General features: G+C 38.2%; 1 protein-coding gene across 1 annotated transcript in view; it reads left to right on the forward strand.

The window, feature by feature from the left end:
* Window positions 1–19,711, forward strand: part of Scfd1 (sec1 family domain containing 1) — a 63,347-nt gene that overhangs the window by 12,880 nt on the left and 30,756 nt on the right. Inside the window, exons 6-11 of the mRNA XM_051145777.1 lie at window positions 1,598–1,685; window positions 3,360–3,449; window positions 5,738–5,793; window positions 6,624–6,709; window positions 9,191–9,290; window positions 19,343–19,482. Coding sequence (XP_051001734.1) covers window positions 1,598–1,685; window positions 3,360–3,449; window positions 5,738–5,793; window positions 6,624–6,709; window positions 9,191–9,290; window positions 19,343–19,482 — 560 coding nt within the window. The remainder of the gene's footprint in view (window positions 1–1,597; window positions 1,686–3,359; window positions 3,450–5,737; window positions 5,794–6,623; window positions 6,710–9,190; window positions 9,291–19,342; window positions 19,483–19,711) is intronic.

The following is a 19,711-nucleotide window of genomic DNA, read 5'->3' on the forward strand; positions in this document are numbered from 1 at the left end:
TCATCTCCAAATCTTTTCGTATTTAGGAAAGCAGGTCTAAAGAGACCACAGAGTATACTATTAGGATGAAAATGTACAGAAGGCCAGCATTCTAGTGACATCTTAGTCAGCTTCCAATCACTTACAGGCCCTTTCTTGGATAAATCCCTGGCTTTACCCCGCTGTTGTGCATGCCTCTTGAATTTTGAGAGGACAGCAATTGAAGGTGCAGGGACTGTAGAGGCAGGAACGATGAAACATGCATTTGCATATACACCCTCACTGCATCTCAGACTTGGGTATAGCCCACTGCCACTTTTGAGTAGCTCTTAAGGCTCCTTCCTCTGTGTTTTTGCATAGAAATTCTCATTAATTTCACAAAAAAATATAGGAATTGTTTTCAATTTTTTGAACTAAATTTATTTTCTTTTTCTATTTTTTTTTTGTTTGTTGTTGTTTTGTTTTCTTTTTTTGGAGTTTTGAGGCAGGGTTTCTCTGTGTAGCCTTGGCTGTCCTGGACTCACTTTGTAGACCAGGCTGGCCTTGAACTCACAGAGATCCACCTGCCTCTGCCTCCCAAGGGCTGGGATTAAATTTAGTATCTTTTGAATAGATTTTTAAAAATACTTTAAAATTTTTATTTGTGTGTGTATATATGTATGTATGTACAAATGTGGAAGTCAGAAGAAGGTGCCAGATCCCCTGGAGCTGGAGTTACAAACAGCTGTGAGCCACATGATATGGGTGCTGGAAAACTTTATTCTGGCCCTCTGGGAAAACAGCTTGGCCTTTTAACCACTTAGCCATCTGTCCAGCCTCTGAAAGTTTTTAAAAGTTTATACTTGTAAAAATCTGTAGTAACTTCCCTGCTACATATATAAACCTTATGTTGCAGAAATAGCTACTGTGTGGTTGTAAGAACACATGGTTGCAGAGTTGAGGACTGTAATTGTAGTTTCCTTCAAAGGGATATCCATTCCCATCACAACCACAGTTTTACTTTTTATATCTGTTTAAATTTTGATTTCTTGGGGCTGGAGAGATGGCTCCGTGGTTAAGGGCATTGTCTGCACTTCCAGAAGTCTTGGGTTCAATTCCCAGCAGCCACATGGTGGCTCACAACTATTTACACTGGAATCTGATGGCCTCTTCTAGCCTGTGGGTTTATATTCAGATAGAACATTTCTATACATTAAAAAGAAATTTTAAAAAATTTGGTTTCTGGAAATGTCACTCTTCTTATTGCCCCAAATTTGTTTTCACTGTTTTAAAGTGTTTTTGTTTTGTTTTTATTACTCTTAATCCCCTTTTTGTAAAAAATTGCATATTTTTGTTTGTTTGTTTTTGTTTTTTGTTTTTTGAGGCAGGGTTTATCTGTGTAGCCTTGGTTGTCCTGGACTCACTTTGTAGACCAGGCTGACCTCGAACTCACAGTGATCTGCCTGCCTCTGCCTCCCAAGTACTGGGATTAAAGGCATGTGCCACCACACCCAGCTAATTTTAAATTTTTTATATTTAATTAAATTATAATTTTCCTATTTATGCCATTTGGTGATTCAGCCAAACTAAATTTTTATGTAAAATTGGTTCATAAGCTGTTTTGTTTCTTTGTTTCTAGGTTTTTGACCAGTATCTCAATTTCATTACTTTGGAAGATGACATGTTTGTATTATGTAATCAAAATAAGGAGCTTGTTTCATATCGTGGTACGTAAAAACACAAATTTTACAAATCACTGTAATATTTGACAGAATGAATGATGTCCTGGAAGAAAACAGTGACTCCAGATTTGTTGACAGTTGTATCTTTAAAAAAAGCAAGCCTCAAATTAAAGTATGTCATATATAAATAAAACATAATAAGTTTGTTTTGTAATTCAATTAAGTACCAGTTCTCTGGCCTGCTAGGAATCCCAGAACAGTGTGCACAAGTGATCTGCTCATGCCAAGTAAGACAGTATTTCCGTGCAGGACAAAGTTAAGTATTTAGTATTTTGGCCCTAGACAAAGTAACACACTTTACTTCTCTGTACTTATTTAAATTTGGGTCCAAATTGTGAGCTTCTGAGAAAAGACAACATCTTTCTTTTGCCTTCATTGAGATCTATGATATGTTTGCTTACTGAAATTAAAGAAAAAATTACAAGAAAAAAATTTATGTATTGTTTTGGAGACAAGGTCTTATTTTGTAGCCTAAGGTGACCTCAGACTTGGGATTCTCCTGCCTCAGCCTTCCAAAGGCTTACCAATAGCAGTGGTTATTCACAGAAGTCTATTTGCAGTTCCTTGATTTTTCAGACTAATTAGCACCTAACTTGTGTTTGAAACCTAGCTTCCCTTAAGCCTTTAACTTAAACAGAAATTTTATTTGTAAATCTGATAAAAAAATAGAAGCAAGCATCTTTATACTTTTTTCCTTGGCCAGTTAAATTGACCAGACTGGTCTCTTGTCAGTCCAGCTTATCAACCTGAGTTAGAAAACTTCGCTGTTATGTCTCATCAAGCACTTACCATTGCATTTATAAATTTGGTACATTGCTTTTCTTTTAAAAGCAATTCAGCCAGTCTAGGTAATTTATAAGATACTAAGCAAAACTGGCCAAATGTTAAGTAATTTAAAAATAACTAAACTTGTAATAAATATGAAGTTCCTTAAGCATTCAAATACACACACACACAGTGACACTTTGGGTATAATTTGCATTCCTGTCTTTTTACTTCTTAATTTTAATGGATTGATGATATATTTATCCAATAAAGTAAGCAGATGTCTTGTCTCAGTCAAATGGAAATCATTTGACACAAGGAAGCTTGATGTTACCAGTTGGGGTGATATTCCTGATGGACAGTTGGCAGCTGCTAAGGTAGCTTCCTGTTCATAGACCTGGAGCTGCAGTGTAGACCCAAGGACTTCTGAGAGATTTTACTAGTGCCAGACGATTGACAGAATGACCAGAGCTAATGCTCATCACAGTGATTTCTGTGCTGCCTTTCCATCTGGTTTGGCTAGTTGACAGTAACACCTTGTGACAGCATGTTTCCTTGGGTTTTGTACTACCTAGTGAAATTGCTGTTTTTATCTTCACTGGTGAGACACACTTTTCCTTAGGTACTTTGATATGTCCAGTTAGTTTCTGCTTTCCTCTTACGTTGATCACGTTATATATTTATTTTATAATTCAGGTTGGTATCTAAATATTGTTATATATGGTCAAGTTTCATAAAGATGTAAAAATTTTTTCCAGCCTGAGAACACTTGGGTTTTTTGCTCTTTTTTAAATTATTTATTTATTCAGATTACATCTCAATTGTTATCCCATCTCTTGTATCCTTCCGTTAAGATGTAAATTTTGATTACTTGTTTTTTCCTCCTTTTTTTAGCCATTAATAGGCCAGACATCACAGACACAGAAATGGAAACTGTTATGGACACTATTGTTGACAGCCTCTTCTGTTTTTTTGTTACATTAGGTAAGTGACTAAATTTATCTGTTCTTCAGGGTAACAAATTACTTAACAACTCATTTTGACATATTACACACTGTAACTTTTTTTTTTTTTTTTTTTTAAAGACAGGATCCTACTACATAATTCTGGCTGTCCTGCATCTCTCTGTATAGACCAGGCTGGCCTTGAACCCACAGAGATTAGCCTACCTCTGCCTCCTAAGTACTGAGATTAAAGTTGTCCACTCCTGCATCTAGCTATAATACTGCTTTAATATTGTTGAATGCAGAGAGGCTCTCTAAAGTCAAGCTAAAGCATGCATTCTATAATAGTAAAATAAAATGCTTCTTCTAATAACAACATAGGACTATTCCCTGTGAGTTAGGATTCAAATTTGTTTTGTTTTTTTGAGCTGAGTTCTTATAAGCCCAGGCTGGCCTTCTCTAAGTAGCCTAGGCTAGCCTCCCACATGCTGAGATTACAGACACTCATCACGTACCCAGCTCAGCAGACCTTTTCAGTTACGTCCTTAGATATCAGTGGTAGCTGCAGCTCCTTCGTGTACTGTTTAAGTAGTTTGTCAATGGTTCCAACCTGTTGTTGGCTATTTTCTACTTTCTGTGTTTCCATCATAAAAACTTTCAAATGTACTTCTGAGTAGAAAGGTTTGTGCATGGTAGTTTTTCAGACAAATGCGAAAGCTTCTAGAATATACTGGACTTAACATAAAATGGTACTCGGCATCATGTCTTACATTTCACTGAGTCATCTACAGTTACTTCAGCTACATTGTATTTACTATCTAATATATGATTTTATACTTTAGTAATAGATCTTTACAGAAAATTACTTGCAATTTCGATTTTATAAATACCTAAAACCTATTAAGATGACCTTCATAGATTAATAAACTCTATTTCACAAGTGGAAATAAAAGAAGGAAAACCACTTGAATTGTATGTAGGGCTTAGACAGATGTATGAGGAGAATTTGTACAAATTCTTGAGTTCCTCGCTTTCACAGCTCTTTACATCTTAGCCCCAAACACAGGTCTTTGGGTTTTGATGCAGTAAAATTTGTTTATTATTTCTCTGTGGCCAAGTATCCCCATTTTTTTCAAGTTTTACCTCACTCTAGCTTTTTGCCTATGTCCACACGTCCCTATAGTGGATTCCGGTGCTGATTGTTTGTCAGGTTGATGGGTTTTGCAGTGTGAAAGTTGAGGCTGAACTGAGTAAGCCCTGGATGCAGTGCTGTACCCGCAGCCATTGTGTTTGCTGCAGGCATGTTATCTGGCTCCATCCTATGTAATCTCCAGCCTTTAACTGTGGTTATGGTTATGGCATGCATGAGCGTTGTTATTGCTAGTAGTAGTGGTGCTGTATTTTAAAACAGATTGGAACAAAGATGTACAGAAAATAATTTTCAGGATTGTCTTAATAATATCTAATTTTTGCCTTACATACACACTACAGAGTAGGTAGGAAACTGTCAGAAGATGTCATCAGTTTGCTGTTGTTGCTGCTGTTTGTTTGTTTGCTTGTTTTTCAGAGGCAGGGTCTTCCTTTGTAGCTTAAGTTTATGTTGGATCTCCACCGTCTTGCCGTGCCTTCTGAGTGCTGGGATTGCAGCCTCCTTGTCCAAATGACTATCTAAATCTGTATATTTTTCCTTTTGTTCTTTTTGGTTAGGGTGATTCTTTTGAGTTGATATTACAAAAGAAGAACAGTCATTACTGTTAAATTTATTTTTCCTTTATTTTATTTCTTAAGATTTATTTATTTATTACGTATACAGTGTTCTGCCTGCATTTGTACCTGCATGCCAGAAGAGGGCATTAGATTTCATTATAGATGGTTGTGAGCCACCATGTGGTTGCTAGGAATTAAACTCAGAACCCTTGGAAGGGTAACCAGTGCTCTTAATCTCTGAGCCATCTCTCCAGCCCCTGTTAAATTATTTTTAAAGTAGTCCCAAACTGTTGTAGTCCCTAAGCCCTTTTTATTCTTTTATTTTGAATTAAGTTCTGTGAATAGAGGGTAAAGTCATCCTTTGAAACTGTTAAGAAGGTCCAAGTGCTGATTTACTCCATCCACTGAAAATATTCGTCACACTGATTACCTCCATATTAAAATGTCCCTCTTTTGGTTTTTTATTTCTTAAGGAGATATTAATTTCTAAAACCTTGTTTTCACTCTTCAGATTTTTAAGTCTTTTTGTATCTAGCCTGAAATGCATCTTGACATCTGCTAATTTAAAGCATACATTTTAATTAAGAGCCAAGTCATTGCTAACATTTATTATTAAAATAGGTGCTGTTCCCATCATCCGTTGCTCAAGAGGAACAGCAGCAGAAATGGTGGCCGTGGTGAGTTTTTGCCTGGGAAATCCTGCTGTGTGAACTGCTCTCATAAGTGCATCAGGTGCCTCTGTCAAGGAGTCTGCCTGCTGGGGTTGTATATGAAGTAACAATGGCAGATATGTCATTACTTTGAGGTTACCCCAAAATGAAAGGCTGCCTCTGTGCATATTTCTGCAGTAGAGTAAATTGCTAATCCCGTGTGCTTGTCCTAGTCCTCACTGCACTTTGTGACATGTGCTTTTACATATTTTACGCTTACTTTCCCCCTAAATTATACTATATTCAGCCCTTTTTAGCAAGTGCTTATTAACAACAAACATTTTTAATATTCAGGTTGAATTAAAGAGAATTTCCTTTAAAGATGTAAAGGGGGATCAGGGAAACCAAAGAATTTCTTCTTTTTTTCTTTTAAGTGTACATGGCACAAAAAGACTGATACTTGTAGGCTCAGTTGCCTCCATGCCCCGGTGGAGCTGACTTTCTCACATCCTCCATCTCGGAGCTCCTGAGGCCATGCTTGCACCTGTTGCTTTATTCGCACCCATTCGACCAGCCTTTCTTCTTCCCTTCGTGCTTAAGAGAGGGTTGGTTGTACTGAAGAATGCTTATCAGTGATACCAGGACCGAAGCACCTTTTTTTTTTTTCCAAAAATTGATTCTCTTAAATGCAAACTATGATGGCATTGAAATAATTAAAACACTTAGCTATTTAGGTTTTAGAATTACCACTTTGTAAAGAGCACCCAAGTTCCTTGATTATGTAACTGAAACACATTGGATTCCCTATATAACGTTATAAAAAAGTACTCATATTTCATCTAAAATTTGATTTTCAGAAACTAGATAAGAAACTTCGGGAAAATCTGAGAGATGCAAGAAACAGCCTTTTTACAGGTGATCCACTTGGAACTGGCCAGTTCAGGTATGTATGTCTGTTAACGTACTTGAAGTAAAATAAGAGTTTTTGTTTGTTTTCTTCGTGTAGTAAGACTGCGTGTACCAAAAGGGAACTATTTCTTACTTTTTGATCTGGCATCAGAGCGAAGATTTTTGACTTAAATTGAAACATAAATAAATACCATAGCTCTTCTTTTGGTAGAAATATCTGTATGTTTCCATCTCTAGAATGCTTTCTATTTACATGGCTTTCAAGGCTTGAAGCTATTTCCTTTCAGCTATCACTCATCTTTTTTATAATAAGTGAAAATTTGTATTCTTCCAATTTTCATATTCAAGATATTAATAACTTGCAAGCTATTTCTGTCATTCAGCATAAGCAAGTAATGCCAAAGGTACATTTTGGTTTTTGTTTGTTTGTTTTCATTTTTTTGAGACAGTATTTCTCTGTGTATCCCTGGCTGTCCTGGAACTTGCTCTGTAGATCAGGCTGATCTCAAACTCAGATCCACCTGCCTTTGCCTTCCAGGTGCTGGGATTAAAAGCATGTGCTGCCACCATCCGGTCCAATTTTTGAATCTTAACAGTAGTAAACATTAGTGACATAAAGAAACTCACTGAAATGTCTTAAGAATTAATTAAAGAGGAGAGAGTTTTGTAAAGTGACTTCTTACCTACAGTTTTGGTTAATTAGTAAAGCCTGTGGGGGCAGAAATTATGTATAGAAATAACATTTACTTGTTCATATACTCTAACTTTGAGGACTTCTTCACCTTATGAACTGCTCCTGTCTGCAGCTCACGCTGCCGTTGTGTTTACTTGTTTGACCTTATCAGCTCTCACATTATCTGTGCCCTCCTCTGCTTTCCTTGATGTTCTTAAGTATCATTCATATTGCTTCAAATTAAGCAGAGCGGACACATCAGTTCTCACTGATTGCTTTTCATACCTTACTTAGCAGTCTCCTTTTTACCATGTATTATGTGGCTGAGGAACCAATAAAAGCACACTGTTTTATTTAGTAGGATAATTTTTTAAAATTTGGTCTCATAGTATTATGACATTTTATCATAAGTTGTTGGATATATTTTGCGTTATTTTGTTTGTTTCTTTTATCTATATGAGTGCTCTGTCTGCCTGCACGCCAGAAGAGGGCATCAGATCCCAGTATAGATAGTTGTGAGCCATCATGTGGTTGCTGGGAATTGAACTCAGGACCTGTGGAAGAACAGACAGTGCTCTTAATAGCCGAGCCATCTCTCCAACACCTATTTTCAGTTATTTTAATTAGCAATTTGTTGGATGGGTGTTAAATATGTTTACATCCAACCATAGACTAGTGGATCCCAGCCATTTTTATTCTGCTTTTCACAGATATGCCATGTTTAGTAGTCTTAACCAGCCGTATGCTTCTAGAGTCTAGTGATGTATACTGCAGCATGTATAGAAACATCTTGTAATAACTAAATTTACCATGTGCCAGACAAACCATAATGAGCAAATGTCAGCAGTACCACAGTTAAGAAACCTTGCCATAAGCCATCTTTCTCCCTTGCCACTCTGGAATCATAAACTGTAGTCACTAGTGAGGGGATCACTAATACTTAGCCTTGAGTCAGTGCACTTAGGAAGACTCACTGACCGTGCTTATGGGGTAAAGAGGTGCTTAGGTGCTCCTTGCACAGGAGGTGGCCAGTGTAGCTGATATGAACAGCTAGAAGAGACTTGGGAAGGTAACGAGTGCTGCTAGTAAAGGAATGCCTCTCCAGTCATCACGAGCACTGTGGCGCCTGGCAAGCACACACTGCCTCTGTTGCCCTCACACCTAAGCTGTGCTGATGGATAAACAGTTCATGAGATGGCATGCCCCTTGTCCACTAGGTGAGGAGTTACTGCTGTGGCAGGTATCTTTGTTTTTTATATTATAATGAGGCCCTCCTTAGAAATCTACTTTCTTGAATTTGTGTTTATATTTGTAGGAAAAAATGTAATTTTTAGAATATAAAACTATCAAACATTTGGATAAACCTATAACTTTTTTGTTTTTGTTTTTAAAAAAGTCTGCACTTTATAACAGAGAAGCAATTGCTTTTAAAAATTATTCTGTATCCTGATGATGGTGGTGCACACTCTTAATCCCAACACTCAAGAGGCAGAGGCAGAGGCCATTGGATCTCCATGAGTTTGAGCTTGTGCTACAAAATGAGTTCAAGAACAGCCAGAGCTACACAGAGAAACTGTTTCAAATATGTGTGTCTGTGTGTGTGTGTGTGTGTTTTGTAAATGTATTTGTATAGCTCTCTTCCTTTAAGAAATTCCTCTAAGACTTAAAATCTAGCATTAAACATTGGTTAGAATCTATAACTGACTATAGTAGAAATGTTACGTGTTACACAGCTTTAACAGCAGCTGTTCATGTTAATACGATACACTGGAAAGTACTAGAAAGTTCTAAATATGTACATTGCTGTCAAGTTTATATAAATGTTCTGCCATACATTTGCAGCTTCCAAAGGCCCTTATTAGTCCTTGTGGACAGAAACATCGATTTGGCAACGCCTTTACACCACACGTGGACATACCAAGCTCTGGTACATGATGTGCTGGTAAGAGACTAAACACAGCACTTCTACCAAATGTGATAAATCAGTAGTTTCCTTAATTTTAAAGTAACATTGTGGATATAGGCACAATGATAAGAGGCATAGAACTGAAAAATATGGATTTAAAAATAATGCTGTAGAAGTTTGTGGTTCTGAATTTATGGTCTTTAAATATGTGGTAAATTTTTGGCATTATTGACAGTGATGGGAAGGAAGCAGTGAAAGGAAATAAATAACCAGGTAGATTCTTTCATGCTAAGTTAAATTTAAAATTGAAATCATTTTCCTTAGAGAGCAAAATTAATTTTTTTTCTCTGAGATTCAGTTGAACTTTATTTAATGATATAAAGGAACAATATTTTCATGTTATGTTTTCTGAAGTAATTTTAATTACATGCTTAAAAATGTGTATTTGTCTATGTTCATACACATCAGCTAAATACGTTTACTGTGTAATGTATGGAAGTAAAGCCCAGCCCCAGCCTTCAGAGGCAATGACAGGAAAATATATGCATGAGTAATTCTGTCAACAGTGGTAAGATTGCAGTAGTCCCATTTTACAGACAGAAGCTCATGCAAGAGAATTTTCCAGGCACAGTGGCTCACTTTTGTAATCCCAATACTGTGGAAGCTGTAGCAGGAAGACAGGCTGAGGTTCAAGGCCTTCCTCGGTAAGCAGTTCCAGGACAGAGTGCACAGTTACAACATAAGGTCTTTATCACAAAGACTGCGTATGTGCCATAGGAAAAGGAAAAAAGAGGCTTATGACAGATAATTATTTAACAGTGCATCTCTATAAAACCAAGATACTCTAAAGCATTTACTTAAATAAATCACATTTAAGCTCACTGGTAGAAGCTGTCCAATTCTACATACATAGAGTTCTATTCCAGCGACTTCGGGAAGAATGTCAAGGAAATACTAGTTCACATCCATTCATTACAGAAGGCAAAAGGAGCCGAAGGGAGCCTCAGAAATAAGACATGAGAGTATCTTGAGAAACCAAGTGAGAGGTTGATGAATGCACAGATATTTTGGACCCAGGCTTTAGCAACAATAAAAAGACACAAGTATTCCTGTCTTCCTGAAACTGCATTCGAGGAAGAAGAGACAGGCAATAACCAAAAATAGAAACCACTCAGAAGGTGTAGGAGGTACTCCAGAATGAGTGCTGGGGAACAGGACTGGGCTTTTAAAAACCTAATAGGCCTCACTTACAAAATGACAGGTAAGGATGATCCAAAGGAGGTAAAGTATAAGTAATGTAGCCAAAGGGGAACAGCATTCTAGGGAGAGAGGTACAGGTGTGTGTGGAAAATGGCAGGGTACCCTAGTAGCCACAGTGAAGTGCCCTGGGAGACAAGTAGAAGGAAATGCAGGTAGGTAGGACACAAGAAACAGGAAAGTACAGAGCATTGACTTAAGTCACACACCTATTTGAATAAAAGCAATCTAAACTGTCGCCCTAGCTGCTTTGTTGGAGGTGGGAGAATTAGGAGTCCAAGGCCATCCTCAGCTGCACAGTGAGCTCTAGGGAAGCTCAGGGTCCATGAAGGGAGAAAGACAAGTGAGAAATAAAAGGGAAGAGACAAGTTCGGGCCAGAACAGATTGAAATGAGTTTAAGACAGATTGAAAAGAGAAGCATTTAATTCCTTTTTTTTTTTTTCTTTTTTAACTAGAAAGTTGGAAAGGGGAGTGATTGCTGAAATGATAATGTGAAGTCCAGAAAAGGGAAATTAACACATATTTGTGAGCCAGTGGGAATGATCAAGAAAACATTTAATGATGCATGATGTAAGACTATCCAGAAGGGGGCAGTAGTGAGTAATATAGATCTTGGCAATAAAGTTTGGACTGTTCCTTGTTGTGGGGGCCTCTTTGGTATTCTAAGATGTTTGGCATCTTCCCTAGCCTTAATCAGTCCTCAAAGTTTCTTCCCACCATACCAATTGTGTCCTGGGGAAAAGAGGTGGGAAGGGGTAACGTTTGCCTCTGGTTGAGAGCAACTGTTACTGACTAGTGAAGGGCATTTCAAGACTGGAGTGGGTTTCAGGAGGAGGCCAAGTTAGCCAGTTTGGAGATAGCAAAGAAGACAGACTGTTCCAGGTCCAGAGCTGTGTGAGGGTAAAAGAAAATTATCTCATGCTGAAAGAGGTAGCAAAGTGAAGTAGCACGGAGTCTCCCTCCTTCAACCCCTCTTCGTTTTTCGAGACTGTTCCTCATTTATGGCTGTCCTTGATCTCAGAGATCCACCTGCCTCTACTTAAAGGCATGTGCCATCATCGCCAGACTGGGAGCCTTTGTGATTGCTCAATTTGAAGCACTCCTGGGCTCCTTCTTGACTCTCCTAGATGCAGGAAATTGAAATACAAAACCCTGTAAGCATGGGAGGTAAGACCTAGGTGCTCAGTCCTCGTCAGCAGACAGGAGCATGTGCCTGAGCAGGGCGAATGCCAGGCCCTAGTTTGAAGTTTGTATGCTGCGCACTAGACTCCCTTACTCCCCACTCTTTCAAGTTACAGCGTCTTCTGTGGTCTTTATTTAAGAGCTCAGGGCAAAGCAAACACAGTGCCTCCCGCTCATAATCGTAGCACTTTAGAGGTAGAGGCAGGGAGGAGTGACTAGATGGCCAGGTTATTTTTCCTTGAATCGTCTTCACATGATAAAGTTTGCAGTCTTGTAGAGATTGGTTACAATAAACCACACAAGTTTTGTAACCTGCTTTTGCTAATCTTAATTCAGTTTTTAAATATTTTATTTGTTGTTTAGTTTTTTTTGCGGAAGATTCTCACATCACAGCTCAGGTCCATCTGGAACCCAGCTCACAGCTGCCCTCCCCTCCGTTGCTATAGATTACAGCTGTACCGTTATTTATTGATTTTTTTTTTTTTTTTTTTTTTAAGATCCAAGATGGTTTTATTAGTAAAAAGGAATACCTCTGGGGAATGTGGGCTATAGGTCTTGAGAGTGCCCATGGAAGAGTGGAGAAGAGGAGAGGAAGAAAGCCCTGCCATGGGAGTTAAGCTGTGTTAGCAGTAGCCACATAGTGGGGAAACCCATGTACCAGCAAAGCACTCCTGGGTTCCTGCTAGCATCCAAAGTGAGACAGAAAAGGAGGGAAATCAGAACTCAGAAAGACAAGGCAGACCTAACAGAGCCTGATGGCAGCCTTAGGGACCCTTATTTATTGCTTTGCTTTCATTTTGTTTTGTTTTTTAAAGTTACTTACTTTAGAAATTACAGTTTTTAGAAGTCTTCATAGTTAATACCCTTTGCCTCCACAAGATGGAGTAAAACTTATAGTTAGGAAACAAAGTTGAAGTTTGGTTTTTATATCATTTATGTTTTCCTGAAAACTAAACTATTGATAATCATTTCTATATTAGCTCTTGGGAAGAACTGTGGTAATTGAGATAGGTTTCCTGGGTGTCTGTCTACACACTGCTACTAATAGAGTTTTCTGTGCTATTTCACTTTACATCCTAATTTCTACCCCTCTTTTGAGACGTGATCTTCCTGTATAGTCCTGGCTGGCATCAAACTCATGGCGGTCCTGCCTCAGCCTCCTAGTGCTGGGATTACGTCATGCTCATCCCATTTTATGCTTTCGTCATTGTTTTCTGCGTTTATTTCCTCTCTCCACTTGTCATCATTGACCAAAGTTTTGTGGTCCTAAAGCAATACTTTATAATCAGTAACTATTAGCTATTAATATAAATTTGGATTTTTCTAGTAGTCACATTAAGAAGATAAAAAGGAACAGATAATGAATAAATAATAAATAATGAAATATATATGTATATTGTTTTCGCTTTTGAGACAGGGTTTCTATGTGCAGCCTTGGCTGTCATGGACTTACTTTGTAGACCAGGCTGGCCTCGAACTCACAGAGATCTTCCTGCCTCTGCCTCCCAGAGTGCTAGGATTACAATTATATACCAGTAAGCCCAGCAATAATATATATTTTATAAAACCTACAAGAAGAACATCAATACGGGTAGATGTGGACCCAGGGCGCTCTGCTCAAACTACTGCACCAGCAAGGACAATACATGCAGTAAACATCGAACCCCTACTCAGATCTAGCCAATGGACAGGACATTCTCCACAGTTATGTAGAGAGTAGGGACTGAATCTGACATGAACTCTGGTGCCCCATATTTGACCACTTCCCGGTGGTAGGGAGGCCTGGTGGCACTCAGAAAAAGCATAAGCAGGCTACCAAGATAAGACTTGATAGATAGCCTATGACCATGTAGTGGGAGAGGAGGTCCACCTCAGTCATAGACCTAGGGAAGGGGAATAGGGTTAAAGCAGGAGGGAGGGAGGAACAAGTGTATACAAGTGAGGGGAAAACAATTGAGATGTAATATGAATAAATTAATTAAATAATAAAAATTAAAATATATATTATATTATATAATATGACAATGTGAGTTTTAGCTTTCAACATACAATTTATAACATTTAAATTTAAATTTATATTTCTTCCTTTTATATGAAATAGTATAAATCGAGAGTGTTTTTATGATTAAATCACATCTCTGTTCAGACTAACTGTATTCCAGGTATTTAATTGCCACGAGTGACAATAGTATTGGGCAGTGTAGTTCTTAGTCATGAAGCCCAAGATCTTTAACAGTTTTAAGACTGAATAAAATGCATATTAATTAAAATTATCAAATATTTTCATATTGCCAGCAGTATATCCACGGCATATGTTCCAGCCAATTCTCAGACCCTAGGGTTATGAGGAACTCTCAGTAAGAGTCAGCAAGCTCTCTAGAAACATTGCCAACACAGGATACCTTGTGTTCTGAGCTAAAATAAAGTAGATTGAGCTTCCAGTCTAATCAACATTCAGTTCTCAGAGTTTAAAATAATTCTTAATTCCTATGATAGTTGTGTTTCTATGGTCAGGAGAGCTCTGTTCACCCTCAGAGATTCGAAATGATGACACTATCTCAGCCAGCACTTTCGTATCACTATGGTAAGGAAAACATCTGTGGGCTATACTTAGTCTAAGGCACATTTCAAATAGAAACAGAATCAAAATGCCAGGTTGTGGGTCAGTAGTAGAGTGTGCTTCCGAGAGTGACTGAGACCTTGGATTCACTTCCTAGTACTGCAATGAGAAACATAAACACACAAAAAACCAAGTCAAGGAATCCTGCCACGGTGCCCACAGACACCATTCAGCCTCCCTGGGTTCTGCATAGCTACACTGTGTGGACTGGGGAAAGCACCAGCTGCACAAGCATGAGGACCTGAGTTGGACAGCCAGCAGGCACAGAAAAGGCCAGGCATGCTTGGGTGTGCCTGTAACCCCAGTGCTCAGAGATGGAGACAGGCAGGAGGAAGGGGCTTCTTACTCCTTTTTAATTTCAACTTTTTGGATACAGAAATTGGGTCATGTTTTCTAAAGGCTTCCCTACTTTCTGCATTTGGATGATTGGCACAATCTCACATGTTTCTTTGTCTCGCAATGTCTTGTGTATTGCTGGGGTTAGAAGTTTGATTTGCTTCAACTCTTTGTTGAGTGACTTCATTATGGTGTTGGGTTGTTTCCGCTTTATGGTATCGTCAGAAATGTAATGTTTGTCAGCACTATACAGGTGAGACAGATGAATAGGTTAAATTTCATGGGCGTGGTCCATCCATTGCAAAGGTTCTCTGCATTTGTTCCTTACTGACAATGATGATCACTCCCCAGGTTGTATTAATTGTCAACGGCAAATGGAGACTGTCTGATGCTAGCCTTCCATCCATGTCTCTTGCAGCTGATACACTTGGCTAAGTAAATTTCCTTACCGACGTCTTAGAGTTTATTCCTCTGTCTCTCTGGAGAGTTAAATCATGCTTTCACGTTCTGTAGAAGCAGTTAACACTGTCATTTGTTAGGTTTTATGAGATAATGGATTCTTATATTAGAAATATTATCAGATAAATATACTCATTCATTTTGCTACTCACATTATCATGTCTTTGTCTTATCACATTGGCCAGGGCATCTTCCCAACATGACTCTATCAGTCTAGCATGGGCAGTCAGTCATGAGAAAGACTCAGAAAGTGTTTCTCATTCTCTGAGAGTAAAGATTGTGTTACATTATGTCAGGGCTTACTGTAGTAGTGTGAGAGTTGTAACAGTACGTTAGGCAACCATTGGTTTTATGTACAATTTTAAAGCATCAGTGTGGCCTAATTTTTCATTTCATTCTTACGAATATGTTGTAATCTTTGTTTTGCTTGAGCTTTATTTAACAGGTTGATTTGAGCCAAAGAAACCTTACATAGCTTTTGTAAAACAAATTATGTGGATTTAAGTTGTAAAACAACTTAAAAATCTGAGAATTAACAAAATAATTTTAAGTTGTAAAATAACGTAATATCGCTACATCATCATTCTGATGTTTTCTCTGCGTATTCAAGAAAAGAGTGTGGTTATAGATACAAATGTATATAATTTCTCCAGAAGCTTACCTTCTAGATAATATGGATGCATTTATTCTGAAGCGACAGAGGCATTTGGAGCCCTACTGTGTAACTTCAGGTTCCCTCCCAACTTGTGGACTCTTACAAAGCACTGTAGGTGTAGTGCTTCTTGAGACGGAAGATTGTTTAATAGCTGTGAATATTGTTGTGCCTCCACACTTTCCTGGGTGCTGGTAAAGGCATTGTCTCCCCAGGTCACATAGCTGACCTGCAGCTGCCTCTGGGGCATTTGCTACGGAACAAATGCGCACACACTGCCTTCTGCTTACAACTTCGTGTTGAAAACTTACCCTCACTGGACTTGGTTTTGGGAAAGCCCTTTGAAGATTTTCTTCTTTCAGATAATGCTTTAATTTTTCAAAAATTAGTGGAAGCTATTGTAGATGCTGCCATTCAATTTCAAACCTGATGTGTTCGCCTATTGGTTCATTTTATGGAGATCATTTCTTTTCACTGCCTTGGGGGGAAAATGGCAAAAGTCAGTCTGTATGTCTTAGGAAATAATTTGTAGGAGAGGTGTTTTCCAGCTCGACACAAATCATCACACTTTCTCCTAATTGTTTCCTTTCCCACTGATGGTACTCCAGACCCCGACCTACGACCTACGCACCTCTCAGATGAGCTCCACAGGGTGGTCATTTCTGCTGTCCTAAATGGGCAGCGTCAGGATAGGAGCCAGAGCCTTGGGACATGGGAGAGCATCCCTGTGTTGTACCCACTTTCATCATTACCCAAAAGCCTGTGTTTTCACTTCCTGTACTGTTTTTCTCTATCATTGGTTAATATGTACAACGTTAAGGGTTGCTTAGTGGGACCTACTGTGTGTAGTGTGAAAACCTTGGTTGTTGACATTTTACTTTTGACTCCAAAGTACATCTTTGCAATACACAAGTTGTTCAATGATTACTGTAACAGTATTTGAAGTTTAAAAGGTTGGAATTCTTGCCAAAATAAAAATTATTTGTATTTTGTTTTGTCACATATGGTTAACCATCTTAGCTCTGAGTAGTAGGTGTTATCTCCTGTCCTAGATAATCTTGTTCACATTAGCTATCTTTGACTGTACAGATAGATTTGCCTTACCTTGTGAGAAGAGAAGAAGATTGTCCGAGGCTTCTCGGTCTTTTTAGCACATCCCTTTATTAATATCTGGCAATTTGAGGCACCATTGTCCAGCCTTTCAGACTGTCAGTGGAAACAGCTTAATTTCTATTGTGTTAAAAACCACTTGTGTTGTTTTTCATTAGTGTCCAAATGTTTTCTCTTTTACTTGATTGAGTAGAGCACAAATTGTTCTAGTTTCCCAATTTTTTAGATCAAAATTAAGTTTTTTATTTGCCTTGCTATTATGCAAACAGTGGAAATGTTCTTTTTGCTATTATGTTATTTCTTAGAACTCTTGGCATCTTTCATTCCCTGATCACTTTGTATTTTGAGTACTCTGTCAGTACTCAGTAGTAATACTTGCTCTCCTAATTTTAGAGCAGTGCTTTCTTAACAAATTGCTTTGTATTCAAATGAGCTGTGTCATCACCATGGAAATAGTTCTTCACTAGAAATTTTAGTTAATAAAAAACTTAGCCACTTAAAGATGCTTTCCTTCTGTATCTTTTGTTTCTTAGGTAACTTTTAAAAGCCACACTTCTCAGATGCAACTCTCAATGTCTACTCATTGTTTAAAGTGCTTTCACGGTTATGCTATTTTTACCTTAGTCCTGTATAGATAATCTTTGTGCAAAGCAAAGATTAGATAATAAATTGGGAAACTGAGAAGAATTTAAACCGTGATAGAGAGTCTTTAGAAAATATATTAGAGGTTGAAGTATTAACAGTTTGAACCCCACCACCACCACTACAAACATGCAGGGTTTTTTGTTTCTTGTTTTTTTACACAGGATTTCTTTGTGTAGCCCTGGCTGTCCTGGAACTCATAGACCAGACTTGAACTTACATAGATCCAGCTACCTCTGCCTCCAGAGCATTTACCACCACACCAGCAAGCAGTTTATTATTCTTTGTCAATCTGGACATTAATTGTCATTCTCTCTAGCCTTTATCTATACTGAGGACTCTGATTCCAAGCAGCCGTGTTCTGTGGTAGAGTTAGCACAGTGCTATGCACAGAACCTTTAAAGTCAGATGCCTGGGGCTGCATTCCATATCTGCCACAGTCTGTAGATCCTTAGGCACCAAAGTCAGCGCTATGTTTTGTTTGTTTCTTCTTTGAAATACAGGTTGTATTAATTTTTCTAAAAGTTATGGGAAGGATAAGTAATCAGGCCTTCCACATGCAAGCAGGCTGTTTCATGGTAACGGACTTCGTGGAGCAGTAAGAGCAGGCTGCTTTGTTCATTCTGTGATTTATATGAGAGAAAGTAGACATGTTTCTCTAGTCTGGTAGTTTGGTATCTGTATATATCATGCCTTTTTTATATCAGAAGGGAAGTGACATTTCAATAAGCTGTAGTAAGGAATCAATTTGTAAAAGTGAGAAAGTGTGCCCTTAAGGATCCCAATTCAATACTGATGACCTTGCTTTATCTAGAGGAGATTAGATGGTGCTCAGTCTACTTAACTTGCTCAGACCCGAAAAAAAAATCATTGATGCCTCAGAACTAAGATGACTGCATCTCAATTACACCTGATAATGTCTCTTTCTCGCTCACTTTCTGTTATCACCTTCAAACAGCCATGTTTTATCCCCTCATCCCATCCCGCCTGAGGGAAGGATTTATTTGACTCAGGGTTTGAGGGGATGCCGTCCACTGTGGCAGGAAAGGTGGCAGGATGGCTCCTGTCATGGCATCTACTTGCTGCATCATGCCAGTGTCTAGGAAACAGAAGGAACTGGGCCAAAGACCCGCTTTCTTCAGCTTTGCAGTCTGACAAAGCATCACCACTAGCTGGGGACCAAGCATTAAAGCATGTGAACTTGTAGGGGACATCAAATCATGCTTTATCTCTAACTCGCTGTCATTGGACAAAGTTGACCCTAAAATGTGAAAGAAGCCACATTGTGGAAAAGGGAAGAAAGGATAGAAGAGATTTGCTTTAGTTTAACCTGTTTGGGGTTTGAATTTTGAAAAAAACAAAACAAAAACCCAAGCATCACATGAGTAAAATTAACCCAAAGCAGAGAAGGGTACTGACCCACTCTTAGAATATACGTGAAAGGAGGTACTATTCTTGTAGCTTTTACCTTTATTGTGTTTTAACCTTTTAAAAACATAATCATATCCATTTATAAACATACCATACTCATAAAAACATGACCAAAGGAAAAGTCTTGTCTTTAAGGAAAAGTATATTTTTCTCAGAGAAACTTGTTATGATTTTTATGTGTATATTTGAAATTATAATTACTCCATTAAAACTCAGAAACACTTGAGAGCACATTTGTGGATAGTGGAGGGTTGGAAGGGCACCTGTTAAACGTTAGTCTGTGTTGTGCTTGGATATACCAGATAGGGCAGCAACAATGAATATTTTCCTTGTCTAGGAAATACTGTGGCTCTTAAACTCAGAAAACGGTTATTTTAAACAACTTTACTGTTTCCTAGGATTTCCACTTAAACAGAGTGAATTTGGAAGAATCTGCAGGAGTGGAAAATTCTCCGGCTGGTGCTAGACCAAAGAGGAAAAACAAGAAGTCTTACGATTTAACTCCAGTTGATAAATTTTGGCAGAAACATAAAGGAAGGTAAAAGAGAAAATATCAGCAGTTAAAATGTTTATCCTTTAAGCAGAACTGAAGTGCTGCTGGACTTAGGATACAACATAAAGGGCACTGACACAATCAGTGACAGCTGTAATGAAATCAGTCACAGATGAGTGTCAGCGTTAGTTTCTTCCTGTCTCCTCTGGTTTCATTAGTTGTTTAAAGATCCATTTCTCTTCAGAAGCTAATCCTGCAAATTGCACAGTAGTCT

This window comes from Acomys russatus, chromosome 1, assembly GCF_903995435.1.
Source record: "Acomys russatus chromosome 1, mAcoRus1.1, whole genome shotgun sequence".
In the NCBI taxonomy this organism is placed as follows: domain Eukaryota; kingdom Metazoa; phylum Chordata; class Mammalia; order Rodentia; family Muridae; genus Acomys; species Acomys russatus.